General features: G+C 37.1%; 1 protein-coding gene and 1 long non-coding RNA gene across 5 annotated transcripts in view; both read left to right on the top strand.

Annotated features, from left to right (window-relative positions):
* The window catches only part of LOC139944895 (diacylglycerol kinase delta-like), a 160897-nt gene extending 149954 nt beyond the window's left edge, over positions 1-10943 (top strand). For all 4 annotated transcript variants that reach the window (XM_071942056.1, XM_071942057.1, XM_071942055.1 and 1 more), the window contains 6 exons: positions 426-553; positions 1307-1418; positions 1856-2068; positions 2727-2856; positions 3090-3235; positions 3855-10943. In XM_071942056.1, coding sequence (XP_071798157.1) covers positions 426-553; positions 1307-1418; positions 1856-2068; positions 2727-2856; positions 3090-3235; positions 3855-3956 — 831 coding nt within the window. In that variant the 3' untranslated portion in view covers positions 3957-10943. The remainder of the gene's footprint in view (positions 1-425; positions 554-1306; positions 1419-1855; positions 2069-2726; positions 2857-3089; positions 3236-3854) is intronic.
* Positions 10944-11318: 375 nt separating this feature from the next.
* LOC139945054 (uncharacterized) lies at positions 11319-14614 on the top strand. The gene is made up of 5 exons (XR_011787047.1): positions 11319-11446; positions 12224-12302; positions 12944-13035; positions 13182-13268; positions 13981-14614. It is a non-coding gene; the product is annotated as an uncharacterized lncRNA (long non-coding RNA).
* The last annotated feature ends 1942 nt before the right edge of the window (positions 14615-16556 follow it).

Raw genomic sequence — 16556 nt, 5'->3', positions numbered from 1 at the left:
AGTGAAAGAAGTCCCTGCGGTGGTTGGAGCGCCCGACACCATTCCCAAAGCACTGCATGGGGACACATCTAAATGAAACGGGGACAAATGTGAGGGTAGATCTGCTACAGATGGCGGAAACAGCAAGGGTCAAGAGTAAAACTCTTGAGATCTAAGGCTACGGGACTCGAGGAGTTACCGGCACAAGGAAATGTTATCCATCCTTTGATGGTGTGATAAAATGAAATAATAATACTACATGTAATGACACTATCACCTTAGAGAAAAAGAGAAAATTAAGTTGAACTAGAACAAATTGTGAGATGTTGGAAAGCAACCTATTGGTAGGAAGTTTCAAAGTGCAGAGTGCAAAGAAAAATTCTAGTAGAGTCTAATTCTTTCTGTAAATTTTTACTGATGAGGTAATATTTTTTATTCCGACCTAGGCGTTTGAGAACACCTTGAAGTCGTGGACGGATCGTAAGAAGATTTGGAAACAGCTGCAGCCACTGACCGATGAAGAGGTCATCCTGGTCAGACACTTCTGTGAGACAGTCAACAGTCTAGTTACTTGGTACGTAACGATAATACTTAAAGACAGTGGACACCATTGGTAATTGTCAAAGACCAGTGTTCTCACTTGGTGTATGTTAACATATACATAAAATAACAAACCTGTGAAAATTTGAGCTTGATTGGTCGTCAGAGTTGTGAGATAACTATGAAAGAAAAAACACCCTTGTCACACGAAGTTATGTGCCTTGAGATGCTTGATTTCGAGACCTCAAATTCTAACTTTGAGGTCTCGTGGAAAATTACTTCTTTTTGAAAACTACGCCACCTCAGAGGGAGCCGTTTCTCACAATGTTTTATACTATCCACCTCTCCCCTTTACTCGATACCAAGTGAGGTTTTATGCTGATAATTATTTTGAGTAATTACCAATAGTGTCCACTGCCTTTAAGCCGTGTTCCCATTGAACTTTTTATGGTAAGGGTACCCCCTGACTTTTCTGTAGAATGCCAAAATAAAATCCAATGGGGTCGCAAGGTAAACTGCCCTACCTGTATACTTACCGCGACCGTGTTGTAAAACTATCAGGCGGAAATAAGAGTTGAGTAACGGTAACTTAACAGGGCTGTAAAAGTACAATGGGAACAGCCCCGCACTGTAAACCTACAGTGACCATGCTCGCTGTAAAGAGCTGTGCAAACGTCGTGGAATATAAGTCGTCCATGTTGGAACGCTTGGTAGAATGACACCAAAGCCAGTCACAGTAACCTCCCAAATTTTTAAACTATACATTTTTTATTTTTGTTGTGTTCAGTATTCAGAGAGCTGCAGAGCAGAATCGTGCCATAGAGTCTGGCCTGATGCATTACGCTCAGTCGGTATCCACCACGATGGACAGGTTCTGGGGTAGTGAGAAGGTTGGAGAGGTGAGTTTCATGGTCTTTCGGGAAAATATGCACTGTACATTGAGCACAAGATTCAACATCGCTGTAACAAAACAAAGCATTAGAGAAAACTTCATTAAAGAATTTCCAAGTTCAGGCACAAGAACTCTGAAAGTATACATCCTTTTCAGTGAGCAAGTATGTTGCATTGAATTACTTGGGTCATTAAACTTAAATGATTTGCAGTTAATTTGCCATGGGCATTCAGAAGCACAGCTGGTTTGTGCATGATTCAATCAAGTTAACCTGTTTGGATTAGCAATTACATAGAGATAACAGGTGCGAGTTGTCAGACGAAAAGATGTAACTTTTAAGCCTCTTTCTTTAATGCAGCATTTCCGTAATGATTTTGAAAAGCCTTAAGGGGTGTCTTTGGTTATTTCATTGTTTATCCTTTTGTTTGTCCCTTCTCCCTGCAGGGTACCAGTCGCAAAGCCCTTATGGAGATGGTCAGTAGTGTCCGGAACCTCCACAGTGAGACCAGTTTGTTCCTAGCGGCCAAGGCATACACCACGCGCTTAGGAGACGACATTCTTAACAGGCTCAACAGTGCGGTCAGTGCCACGGACGTGGAACTGCGTAAAGTTATGCTGATAGATGGCGCTCTGGGCTTCCCTGAGGAAGATTTACATGTAAGTCAGAATTGTTTTAGGGGGGTGGTAGGGAATGCATCAGTGTATTAAGGAAAGGCCTTGTCTAAATTGACAGCTTTATCAGTGGCTATTACAACAACATGTTCCAAGTCCTTGATGTGGCCATGGCCTAATGATATACATGTAAAGTAAATTCTCACTATAAATAGCAGAAGGTTCTGCTCATAAAGAGTACATTTTGAAGTCCTGAATCTCATTTCTGCTCTGTGTTTCTTTGTTTTTCTTTTGTGTAACAACGAGCCTGTTTTTATTTGCTTTGGCTGATATAACAAGAGTTGACTACTTGCCCAAAGAACGATGAGCCTCCAAGTACTGCCTCAGTATGGCTCCCACGTCACTACACATGCACGCAAGCTTGGACCGCCGTGGACCTCCTATTTTCCCTCTCTTTGTTTATAACTTTTTTGCAACCTTTTTTCCAACCTTGGACCTTTCTCGAACCGTGGACCTTATTGTCCTCTTTTGTTATAGGTCCCCGGTTTGAATGTGTATACCTACTCACATGTCAGTGTGTGCATTCGATTATCGACCCAGGTTATCCCCCAGTGCATTAAAATAGCTTTGACAAGTCTCAGACAAGCTTTTTAAAGTCCGAATGGTAAATTTGTTTTGGGTTGTTGTAATTTTTTGTCAGCAGACAGACCCATACATCAAGCGGACTAAAGGGCGCTTTAAGTTACCGATGGTCTCAAGGTTCAAGAAACCCACGAAGAAAGACTTCCGGTCTTCATTCCCATCCGGAAGTCCTGGCTCCTCAGAAGGAACATGTAAGTAATAATAATAATCGATGTTTATATATTAATTTTGGTTTTTACCCATACACCGATGTGTGTTAGCACTGTATACTCAGTACTTCCCTGTTTATATGGCGCTTTATCACAGCCTAAAGGGTGTATCAAAGCACTTCTGACATTATTACCCCTAACAAATATATGTTATTGAAGCACTGAGTGCAAAGTTAGTTTTTCATTTTGAGTTCTCTTGTTGTTTTATCTTTCAGCATCAGGTGATTCTCCAAGGATGTGGACCCCCCAGCAGGTCGGGGTGTGGCTAGATAGTCTGTCGCTAGGGGAGTACCGGGATAACTTCATCCGTAATGACATCAGAGGATCCGAGTTGCTGACGCTGGAAAGAAGAGACCTGAAGGTAAGCTGCAGAAGTTTTATAAAGTAGACGAAAACAAACTTTTGAAAACAAAATGCTTCATCTTGAAATGGTTTTTGATCACACAAACATAACTGGTGATTTCCTTGGAATGGACTGGGGTGGATTTCACAAAGAGTTAAGATTCCACTCTCATAAGTAGGCCTGGTTGACTAGTGAAATTTACTACTCTATCAGTCGCACCTCAAATAGTCCCGACTATGACACTAGTTGTGACTAATGTTTAATTCTCATGATACATTGTGGCATTGTTTGCTCAGGCGCAATAGAGTAAAACTCAAGCTGCAAGGATTTAAGGGTTAGTGTCGCTGATGTCTGATTGTGTTTTGTAAGTAAATTATGTTGTTGGTTCATCAAACAGGTAGTCGCGACTATTTTTGTTTTAGTAGTCGCGACTAATTTTGTAGCATTCGTGGCAGCTCATTTATTCAAGAAGTTGAAAAATGGTAGTCCTGACGCGACTAATCAATCAATAGTTGTGACTACAACACTAGTCGCCCAGGCCTATTTATAAGGACTAAAGAATGAGTGCATCACAAAACTGATAATGACCTTAGCGAGCCATTCTTAAAGAACAGGTTTTGTTTTCTTTTACCATCAGGACATCGGGGTCACAAAAGTGGGTCACATCAAGAGGATCCAGCAAGCCATCCGAGACTTGGAGAAGAAAGACAATGAGTTGCCAGGAACATCATACAGCTAGTGTCTGTAGTATCGGCTGACCTTTAACCTTTAACCCCCTATGCATAACAAGATGCCTTCTGGTGAACGAAGCTCCTTGATTGGTTGATTCCAGTGTGAACCCTCCACTGCAAAACAGCCTAACTTGAAAAAACAATTACATTTTGAGAAAAAGCAAGCACAGCGACAAGCTGTTTTGCACTCAAGTGTAAAAAGAAGTTGAAATAGGACTTATATTCAAATCCTTACATAGTATGCCTTTGAAAACTTGAAACTGGAAAAGCGCCCTCAATTTACCAAGAATTGATCTTAAAGGGAAGGTACACGTTTGGTAATTGCTCAAAACAAATATTAACTTAAAAACCGACTTGGTAACGAGCATTGGAGAGCTGTTGATAGTATAAAGCATTGTGAGAAACGGCTCCCTCTGAAGTACAACAAATAGCATAGATTTTGAGAAAGAGGTAATTTCACACTAAATAATAAAAGACTTCTAGTCTTACTTCTAGTCTTTTATTCCTATCTGAAAGCACACAAATTCGTCCAACAAGGGTTTTTTTTTCTTTCATCATTTTCTCGCAACTTCGATGACCAATTGTGCTCAAATTTTCTTAGGCTTGTTATTTTATGCTTACGTTGGGACACACCAAGTGAGAAGACTGGTCTTTAGTTTTAGTTTAGTTTTGTTAGACTTTACACAGGCATAAAAACACAACTATACAAATGGATACATAAAGAAATAACTAAAAATACCAAGCAAGTGAGTGGCGAGGAGGAACAGGTGACAATTACCAAACGTGTTCAGTGCCTTTAAAGCAGGATTTGAAACTTTGTATGGTGGAAGAATAACTAATAGACGTTTGCGGTAACACACCATGAGCGTTCTCCTGAAGACGATCAGAGCATACTGATCGAAATGTTGAGTTATTAAACAGGGGTCGAAATTGCCACTAGCCCGCTAGCCCGGGACTACCAGATTTACAGCCGGGCTACTGATTTTTCCAGTTTGATAGCCTGACGGGCTAGTAAAAAAATAATGCAAAAATCATCATCACAAACAATAAAGAACTATGCTATTGGTGTATTGTAAAGTTTGAGCCGTGACGCGAGACATAATGTGGCTTTTGGGCTACCAAAATCTAATAAGGGCTACTAAAAATTATTGGTTACTAGCCCTGCCGACTACCATGGAAATACACTTAATTTCGACCCCTGTTAAACCACCAGTTCTCTTTTAGAACCAACACTACTCAAGAGAGATATTAACATGGTGTTAGCACAAGCCTCTCTTAGTAGTTAAAGATTGATCTTATTTTTAAAAAGATTTTTTAGTTGAGCTGTTTTGTGATTTGAATGGCCAGAACATGACGGGAATTTCAACTATTTTTTATATTTAACAGGCAACGCTTGTTGTACCAATAATTTTTATTGACATTAAAGGCAGTGGACACTATTGGTAATTGTCAAAGACCAGTCTTCTCTCTTGGTGAATCTCAACATATGCATAAAATAACCAACCTGTGAAAACCTGAGCTCAATTGGTCGTTGAAGTTGCGAGATAATAATGAAAGGAAAAACACCCTTGTCACACGAAGTTGTGTGCTTTCTGATGCTTGATTTCGAGACCTCAAATTCTAAACTTGAGGTGTCGAAATCAAATTCGTGGAAAATTACTTCTTTCTCGAAAATTACGTCACTTCAGAGGGAGCTGTTTCTCACAATGTTTTATACCATCAACCTCTCCCCATTACTTGTCACCAAGACAGGTTTTGTGCCAATAACTATTTTAATTACCAATAGTGTCCACTGCCTTTAAGGATTTGATTGATTTCATAATAATAATAATTATAATTTTGTGTTTATTCTGTCCAATGAGAATGGAATGTCTCGAAAGTCAGAATGGTAGGACTGTCTGATTGGATGATTCAACTAAGAATTCAAACACAAAAATGTTCTTGTGTCGAAATGTCTCCCGTAGTTCGGCATAATGTCCCAGTCCAGCAGATCGTTTTGGCAGTCCACCAATTGCGCCGGGAGTCTTTCTTCTCGTATAGAATTTTGGTGATTGATGAGGTGCTCCCAAAGTCTATTGTTACGGCTCCGTTTACTGTTTCTTTAAACCAACAGAATGCTGCAATTATTTGTTTATTTTCTAAGGTGTTCCTTAAAAGTTGGAGGTTTTTAAAAAAAGACGTTGCAGAGAAAAAAAATGTTTTTAAGCAACTTATCCCAAAATGGAAATCTGCTAAAAGTCTAGTCTTGGTTCAAGCCGCTGTCATTAAACATCATTGTAGTACATGGAAGTGTCGTGGCCGAGCGGTTAAGAGCACCGAATTCAAACTCTGGTGTTTCTGACAGCAGAGTGTGGGTTTGAATCCCCAGCCAAGACGCTTGTGTCTGCCACCTTGTGCTGGAAAGTCTCCCATTCAGTGTGCTGAGGAGGAATCCCTCTATTAATGGAATTGTCATCACATGCATCATTGTAAAAACGTCTTGTACCAAGACTAGTTAATCTACTGTAAACTCAGGAAGAGCTCGTTTATCGTCATTGCTTGGTGATACTGAGCAATGGAATTAAATTATAATTGTGCATGGTACAATTGTCATAATTGATATGTATTGATAAGAGTTTTTACCGATGTATTAACTGGGGTGATTTGGTGTACACTCTGAAATGTTTTACTTTATACCAATCTATGCTCTACCCACCATTCAGGGGAAACCAAGAGTAAGTTCGAGTGGGCACATTTAGTTGACCTGTGGTTGACTACTGACCAGCAACAAACATGCGCAGTGACGCACTCACTCGAACGACTCATTTGGAAGTCTAGTCAACCTTCCGCCTTTTAGCTATAGTGTCACTGGTTCCCTTCTGTGCTTTACACATGTTAGAATGAAACATGCTGTTGGGACCAGTGAAGCAACCATGGGCTCGAGGCTGGTTCCAAATGGTCGACCACAGTAGTCAACCAATGGTCGACCAGCCTGGGTTCGAGTCAAAATGGTCAACCTTTAGTAAACCAAGGTGCACACTCGAACTTGCTCCAAGATTTCTGATTGGGGAAATAAACGAAAGTATGAACATTTGTTTACAAAATTCAATTACATATTTGCAATATTTGGAATGATGATGGACATCTTTTATGTTCGTTGTTGTTGACGTTAAGATCTTCTTTGTTTATACTAAATTAAATATGACACAAAATGTAAATATTTGAACTGAGTTCAAGCACTTAAATGTAGTCCTGAAGTTGGTTCTAAGAGTCAACAAATGAAATTGTTTGTGTAGGCAACTCAGTTAGAAACTTAGCCATTTAATGCATGGTTGATTAGATCAGTAATAATGGTTCGAATCCCACCTTGGCATTCGTTTCTCTTGTCAAAGTCATCCCCAAATTCTGGTTTTGCCTGAGTTTATTGGGTTCACAAATGCACAGCCAAACCAGCCATGCTTAGCATTAAGCCAGACACGCCAATCTTATCAGCATCTTTAAGGGTTTTGCCACAGTTTGATGGATTCAGTACTGCTTGGCCAAGCAAATCATGCTTAGCTTGGGGCGAGGAACACTAATCTTAATATCAGAGTCTTAAGGTTTTGCCTGGTGTGATGGACTCAGTACTGCACGCACAAACAAATCATAAGGTTTATCGCGAATAGCAAAATACCAAGAGAGGGCGCTGTTGAACACACACAAAGGTATAGGCGTTGCGTGCGCGAGTCGTAGAAACTGCATAGAAACCGCCCTATATTCCTTCCCACAATGCATTGCGTTTCTGAACCGCGATAAACTTTATGCTTAGCATAGGATCAGGCACACCAATCTTATCAGAGTCTAAAGGTTTTGCCTGATTTTGATGGGTTCAGTACTGCACAGCTAACCAACCTTGCTTAGCATGGGATCAGGCATACCAATCTTATCCGAGTCTAAATGCTTAGCGTGAGTTTGATGGGTTCAGTACTGTACAGCAGCCAAACAAACCATGCTGAGCATGGAGACAGGCAAACCAATTAGAGCGTTAGCGGTTTACTGAGTGTGATCGGGGCATTCTTACACAGCCAAACTAGGCACAGTAGTCCTGTCAGAGTCTAGGGTAAAAAATAAAAAAAATTCTTAAAGTGCTGTAGGATTTTTATTGATATGGGAAAGTTCCGAGCCAGAATGTCAAGGAGGTGTTATTTTATTGATTGTGTAACTATAGTGCCATCTGTTGAAAACCATGATGTTTCAATGTTCACATTTTGTATCGAGATGGAAATATGAACAACTTGAATCTTCAAAGTGGAGGTTTGTCCTTAAAACAAAATTTTAAAAATAAGTAAGACTTTTGTTTTGCCAGAAGAACTGGAATTTGTTTTTACCTTGATTAAGAAGGGAGCTAACCCAGCCTTTCATTTTGTACATAGCTTTCATTGAACTAAAAACAACTTTTAGCGTAAACTTTTCTCTCTTTGGATCTTACTCACCTGTAATATAATTCTACTTTTTTGATACTTAAGAAGCAGTTTCTGGTAAACGAAAACCAAGTCTTTTTGTTGTTTTCTATTTGCAGAAAAGTATATTAATATTCTGCATCGATTTATAATTTATTGTCGACGATTAGGGAGACCAAGAATATAATACTTGAATTTTTCTATTTGTACTTTGAGTTAATTCTAACTCTTGATGCGTTTTTTTTTAGCAAGTGACTATTGTTGTAAATATTGGTATGAGTATACTGAGACTTTTTGTAATCATTTGATAATTATGAAGTCATTTCTAGAGCATCTTTAGCCTACAACCTTTCATGATTTTTGCACAAAATTTGTACAGTAAATACTTGTTTAAAAGACGTTTGCACCAAAGAATTATACTAACTTGGTATTCTGTTTTTCTTGTTTAAGTTAGCCAAAAAGACAGGGGTTTCTAGTAAGATTGTGGAACATGTAAAGTAAATCCACAAATAGCTTAAACAGCAAACTAACGTATGTTATCTTCAGGCCCAATTTCATTAAGATCAGCAAATTCTTTTGCTGAGCGAGTTTACATTAGGGCGTCAGTCAAAACAATGTTAAAAAAGCATATTGGCTGGTAACCTGTTTCTGCTTAGCAGTTATGTTCTGTGCTAAGCAAATGTGTATATACTTACCAGATTTAGGTCCTGAAGTTAACTGGTCACCTTGTTGCTATAAAGTGCTAGGCAGGTTCATGTATTATTGTTAACAGTGACTGTTCTTTTTCTTCTACAAAGAGACATTCCTGTATTTGATTAACTTTCACAATTAAGATATCAGAGTTGCTTTTGCAGAAAATATTACTTATAAATACTATGCTAAGCAGAAATGAACAGGATACCAGGCACAAATTGGACATTTGACATGGTAGTTTGGCTGGTAACCTTATTCTGGTGTAGGCAACATTTCCTTGTGCTTAGGTACTCCTCGTGCTTAAGCAGCTCTATGAAATTGGGCACTACAAAGAAAATAGCCATCTTGAATTTATTTAATTTTTATTTATTTTATAATCTGCCATAAAGTCAGGGAGTCTCTCATTAAGTAAAAAAAAAACAATTGTTGTCACAGAAACATAAGTTGATGACTCTTAGTTGTTACAATGTTTTAACAAGAAATTCTACAGAGGATTTCTAATTGATGAATGGGACCATTTAAAAACTATACTCTTGCCCTTACTTGGACATCTTTTTTGTGCCCGAAACAGGACACAAATAATTATTTAGATATTTATTATAAGTTTATTATGGACCAGATTTTTAAATAAAGAAATCCGTATTTAAGAGAATTTCTTGCAGTTTAATTTATGTTCTGGGAAAAATATGTAAATATTATTATCATCAGGATAAGGAAAGTTAATTTTTTGTACCATGCATTTATACAACATTGTTTTATTACATTAAACCTTGTATTAATTTGATGACTCGATGCGGGGGTTGGTGGGGTTTGTTTTACACAAAATATTGTAACTTAAAAAGGATTTCCCTATTAGATTTACATACAACGTTTCCCTTCTCATTGTACGGCAATTGCCATTTATTGACAAAAATATCTCGTAGCCCATTATTTTAGTAAACTTTTGTATAACTTTATTTATTGAATTTGCCATTTTGTAGTGTTCATAGCTATCAGGGTATTTAAGTTTTGGGGGAAATTAATAGAAACTCACTAAGAGTCAATTAATTTATAAACAGAAAGAATTTGTCATTGAAGCTTGAACAGGGAATCCCACCTTAATTAATTTATTTACTTTTTATGATTTGATTTTTTTTTCTGGATTTTTATTTTTCCCTTTCTTTTTTGTGTGTGAAATACAAAAATCCATTTTGTCACAAGCTATTGTCAAATGCAACAATTGTCCAAAACCACAAGCCACATATGCATTGTCATGTATTTGCATTTGTTTTCCTTTCACGAATGTTTCGGCTAAGTTCTGTTAAGCACTGCAGCTAAAAAGCAAAAATGCAAATATAGAAATAGATCATTTACAATGTTATTTCCTAGACTGAGGTAATACAAAATTTGTTGAACAATAAATCAAAAGGGTTAGTCTTATGCTCAGCCGTTTGTCTTGAATAAATCAGGGTCTGTCTGCCTTAAGGTCTGGTATTCTTGTTTTCAGTCGTTTATACTGAATGATTCAGGGAAACATGTCTATATTATGCAGTAGGCCTTTGTATAAAGGTTAAACTTGTCATTCTTCAAAAACGGCAAATTTAACTCAATAATATTTAGTCTTTGCCGAATATTTAACATGAACGATTTTTTATTTGACAACTCAACTAAATAACTGGATTAATTTGTTAGAATTTTATATTTGTATTTTTTAATAACAGTATAAATGTTATCTTATTTCATGTGGACAATTTTGGTACTTTTTAATTTCTTTGAAAGCTTGCTTAAGAAATTCACTGATAATAAAACAGTTTTGTTTGTGTATTTTTCTAAACACACACACTGTGCACTTACTTCTTTATGCACCGATAAAAATGTTTTGGGGATTTTCAGAATTGTAATAAAGCGAACAATTAACAGGAAAAATATATGTGTGACTGTCTCTCATTTTTTGAAATGTCGTCTTGATAGTTTTTTTTTCTGTGAACTCCTGTTGCCGATTTCACGAAACGCTAGGATTAATCCAATCTCGAGATGGGTTCAAGGCGTCCTGATCGTCTATGTATACGCAAGTGAACTCGTCCTAAGTCCTAAGATTTATCCTTAGTTATGAAGAAAAATAATGTCTGTGAAAAGAACATGTTCCATCAACAAAAAATAAATAAATAACTTTTTTAGTGCGCCCCCTGTAGTTCAAATTTAGGTAAGTATGACGTATTGGCGCACGTGTTAAATCGAAGGACATGCGCACTAAGGTGAAATGTGGTCATTTAAAAAAAATGGCGCTTTTCATGTAGCACCTGTGTGGATGTTTGGACGACAGAAAACGTCCCCAAAACACCCATAATGACATGTTTGTGTGCACTTCGACAAGTTGAAAAATACCACAAGAATTGAGGCATATTTTGGTAAGTAATTTCTTGCTTTTGGAACATGTAAATGCAAGAAAACTGTGTGTTTTTATGTTGAGTGAGTGAGCTAAGTTGTTGAGTAAAAAAATTTCCGAATGCTTTCATCTTATTATATGCTAATAATATGCCAGCAGTGGGCAGGCTGACATCTTGACGTGATGCCTCGCGGGAGATGACCAAACCGACATATTATAAACTAACACAAAGCATGGTTGTATGCACAATACAAAGCTTCAGTAGTCAGGGGTTACAACTGGTCAGTAGGATTAAACTTGGCTTAATTTTTGATTGATCCGCAAGGTTTTTGACTGGTTCATAAAATTATTTAGATTAACTATTTGAATTGTTTAATTCCGATTGATACATGTCCTGTTTCGGATAACTTTTCGTATGGCGCTACCACTTTTTCACTAATTTTAACAAAAAAAGGGATATCTCATTGAGGTAATCTTGATACTATAAGTATATTTCATATCTAATGAAAAGGGTTGGCGCCATATGGAAACTTTTCTAAGGGCACTTCCATTGGAAAATCTTCATGTCAATGTGAAACTTTTGAAGGGGCACATGTAATTCCAGGCCTGTGAATGTGAAAGTGTGAAAATTTTCATAACATTAATTCCTTCCAAATTTATTGTTGCTTCTTGCTTCATTCAAGCTGCATGGTGCCTGAATTTTGCTGGCAGTTCCCAATCATCTTGGACGGACCTTGACATAAGCATTGATTTTGACCTTATATTTGAAGTATATTTATTTTGTTGTCTTTTCAATTAGAGTTGTGTGTTTGAGACCATCCATCCATCAAGGAGAGCTCAGAGCTCCAAGACACACCTTGATTGTCATCCTCATAAAGGTAAATACAAAAGAACATTGATGATCTGTATTAAAGGCGTTGGATACTATTGGTAATTGTCAAAGACCAGTCTTCTCACTTGGTGTATCTCAACATATGCACAAAAGAACAAACCTGTGAAAATTTGAACTCATTTGGTTGTCGAAGTTGCGAAACAATAATGACCCTTGTCAGATGCTTGATTTCGGGACCTCAAAATCTAATTCTGAGGTCTCAGAATCAAATTCAAATATTTTAGTGGAAAATTACTTCTTTCTAAAACTACATTACTTTAGAAGGAGCCGTTTCTCACAATGTTTTATACTAACAACGGCTCTCCATTGCTTGTTACCAAGTAAGTTTTTATGCTAACAATTATTTTGATTAATTACCAATAGTGTCCAGTGCCTTTACTGGCACTTTGTTACAAGTAGGCCTCTTCTGTGTAATGGGTAACTGCAAGCCCCTCCTATTATCGTTAATGATTCAAATTTTACTTAATTAACTTTGAATCGGTTTTGAAAGTTATTGATGGGGTAAGCTTGTGTAACAAGGCACTGTGAATGCACCATCCTTATCGTTTCACATTTTCTGGGTGTCACCGTCGGTACAAGATGTTGTTTTCCCCTCAATTAAAAAACAAAACATTTTATTTGATGCAGGTATTTGTTGCTGTCGTTTTGGCATTTCTAAAGATATCAACAACAAAACTGAGGGATGTTCCGCACCATGAATCATGATTCATCTTAAAATGGTAAGCTGAATTATATCTGCCAAAGCCCTATTCACACCTTCCAGTCAGAAAGCCCTTGTGGTTTATATTGATATGTGAAACATACAATAAAGGTGTTTCACCAGATCCAAACTTACTTTTGTCCTTTTAAATGTTTGTCTTTGTAGTGTTTGTCAGCCACCGTCATGTGAAGATGTCAGGAGATCACCAGTATCAAGCTCATAATGATCTGAATATGGTGTATAACTAAGAAGGTAATAATTATTTGAAGAAAAAAAAAAGAATTTTTGAGGGTAATTTGAAGGATTTGATGGCAAATGGATCTCCACATCTCCAAACAGAATTAATCCTCAGATTAAACTCATCTAGATAAAGGCTAATCACCTTGTAATGTCATGCATTTTAAGCTTCAATTAACTACATTGTTTTTGAATTTGCATATATAAGTTCTATTGATAATGACTGGGGACAAGGCCAGGGTACACACAAATCAAAGGCTGACCCCCCCCCCCCCCCCCCCCACGCACCCACACCCCCCAGCGCCAATGTGTTATAAATGTGAGGTCTGATTTATACACAATACAATGTCCGAAAATTGGGCTGATTTAATGTTATAATTATAATAACCAGTTTTTATATAGCGCTTTTCACACGAAAGGGCTTTTCACAGTGCTTCCAACATTGTTACCCTTGGTCACTGGCCTTAACTCATTCCTTAAACCATCTCAGCTCCCTGGGGAGTATACAGCCTGTGCAAAAAATATGTGCTACTAAGCTACATTAATTGCATGTTGGTGACCCTGCTTATTGACCAAACCTTACCAGGATGAATAGGCCAAATTTGAAACTGAAACATATTGCTTGCAATGGTATACTTAACTACAAGATTGCGCTAGAATCATACTCTGTTCAGTCAGATGATTAAAACAAGACTAACGCAAGAATGATTGCTTTATTTTACATTAGAACCAACTGCGAGGTGGCATAACAACTGCATCTCCTAAGGACCCATGTCATCCATGAAGCACTACCTAAGTCAACAGTGTCAGTTCGTTAGCAAGGCCTGAATGAACAAACCCAGGGAGATTCAAGCTCCACTGAATGGAGGGCTGACACCTGTTTTGCAGCCCTTCGTAAGCAAGGCCTGAATGAACAAACCCAGGGAGATTCAAGCTCCACTGAATGGAGGGCTGACACCTGTTTTGGAGCCCTGGAACTATCAACATGTGAAGCAATTGTTAAGATGATTTAATGAACACAAGTCATATTTCTACCTTAGGTTGCTTTGTAATGACTTGTAAATTTATCAAATTTTGCCCGAAAATGCAACAAAATGCAGCATAATACATTGCATTTTACTCAAACTTGCTCAAATTTTGCCCGAAAATAACAACAGGCTATGGCCATGCGTATTTATCCATTTTTGCTTAAATTTCTGCTCAAATTTGCCTGAAAATGCAAATTTGCGTGTTCATCAAATTGTGTTAAAATTTTACTTAAAAATGCAACAAGGCTATATATTATATAACCTTTCATATTTGTCCATTTTTGCTTAAATTTTGCCTGAAATTGCAAGAAGGCTATAACCTTGAGTATTTACCAAATTTTGCTCAAATTTTGCCTGAAAATGCAACAAGGCTATAGACTTGCGTATTTATCAAAAAAAAAATTAAAACTTTGCCTGAAATTCCATAAAGGCTATAATCTTGTGTATTTATCTAAGTTTGCTTAAATTTTGCCTGAAAATGCAACAAGGCTATAACCTTGCGTATTTATCAAATTTTTGGTTAAATTTTGCCTGAAATTGCAAAAGGCTATAACCTTGCGTATTAATCAAATTTTTGCTCAAACTTTGCCTGAAATTGCAACAAGGCTATAACCTTGCGTATTTATCAAATTTTTGCTCAAACTTTGCCTGAAATTGCAACAAGGCTATAACCTTGCGTATTTATCAAAAAAAAAATTTCGTTAAATTTTGCCTGAAATTGCAACAGGCTATAACCTTGCGTATTTACCAAATTTTTGCTTAAATTTTTCCTGAAAATGCAACAAGGCTATAACCTTGCGTATTTATCAAATTTTTGGTTAAATTTTGCCTGAAATTGCAACAAGGCTATAACCTTGCGCATTTATCAAATTTTTGGCTAAATTTTGCCTAAAACTGCAACAAGGCTATAACCTTGCGTATTTACCAAATTTTTGCTTAATTTTTGCCGTAAAATGCAACAAGGCTATAACCTTGCGTATTTATCAAAAAAAAATTTTCGTTAAATTTTGCCTGAAATTGCAACAGGCTATAACCTTGCGTATTTACCAAATTTTTGCTTAAATTTTTCCTGAAAATGCAACAAGGCTATAACCTTGCGTATTTATCAAATTTTTGGTTAAATTTTGCCTGAAATTGCAACAAGGCTATAACCTTGCGCATTTATCAAATTTTTGGCTAAATTTTGCCTAAAACTGCAACAAAGCTATAACCTTGCGTATTTGCCAAATTTTTGCTTAATTTTTGCCGTAAAATGCAACAAGGCTATAACCTTGCGTATTTATCAAATTTTTGCTCAAACTTTGCCTGAAATTGCAACAAGGCTATAACCTTGCGTATTTATCAAATTTTTGCTCAAACTTTGCCTGAAATTGCAACAAGGCTATAACCTTGCGTATTTATCAAAAAAAGATTTTCGTAAAATTTTGCCTGAAATTGCAACAGGCTATAACCTTGCGTATTTACCAAATTTTTGCTTAAATTTTTCCTGAAAATGCAACAAGGCTATAACCTTGCATATTTATCAAATTTTTGGTTAAATTTTGCCTGAAATTGCAACAAGGCTATATATAACCTTGCGCATTTATCAAATTTTTGGCTAAATTTTGCCTAAAACTGCAACAAGGCTATAACCTTGCGTATTTACCAAATTTTTGCTTAATTTTTGCCGTAAAATGCAACAAGGCTATAACCTTGCGTATTTATCAAATTTTTGCTCAAACTTTGCCTGAAATTGCAACAAGGCTATAACCTTGCGTATTTATCAAATTTTTGGTAAAATTTTGCCTGAAACTGCAACAAGGCTATAACCTTGCTATAACCAAGGCGTATTTATCAAACTGTGAGTGTTATTTTATTTGTACAAGAATAAAGGCTGATGCTATTTATGGGCAAGTCAACCATTAGTTGATTTGTCTAAACTTGGAACTGTTGTCTCATTATTTGACTCGTCTACTTGGCCGCCATGTTTTCCCACAATGCAATAAATTGGGTGTGTATTAATTTTATTGGAGTTTCCTTGTGCAAAACAACTTGCTAAAAGCAACTTATATACGCACCCAATTGTATTGTGGGTAAAAATGACAGCCTGAGGGTCCCACCAGGATAAGGTGGGCCCTCGATATTTAAATTGGGTGGGGGGGGGGGGGGGTAGGGTTAAGACAAATAAAACACAAGTTACAAGGAGAGTCCTGTTCAATTTTTTATTGAAAAAATTGGCCAAAAAAAAAGCAGAGTTGTGCAAACACCTGTGCCTGTCGGTGGACCCCCTCGGCCA

This window comes from Asterias amurensis, chromosome 12 (genome assembly GCF_032118995.1).
Source record: "Asterias amurensis chromosome 12, ASM3211899v1".
Lineage (NCBI taxonomy): Eukaryota > Metazoa > Echinodermata > Asteroidea > Forcipulatida > Asteriidae > Asterias > Asterias amurensis.
The sequence above is the reverse complement of the archived record's forward strand: the minus strand, read 5'-3'. Positions and strand labels throughout refer to the sequence as shown.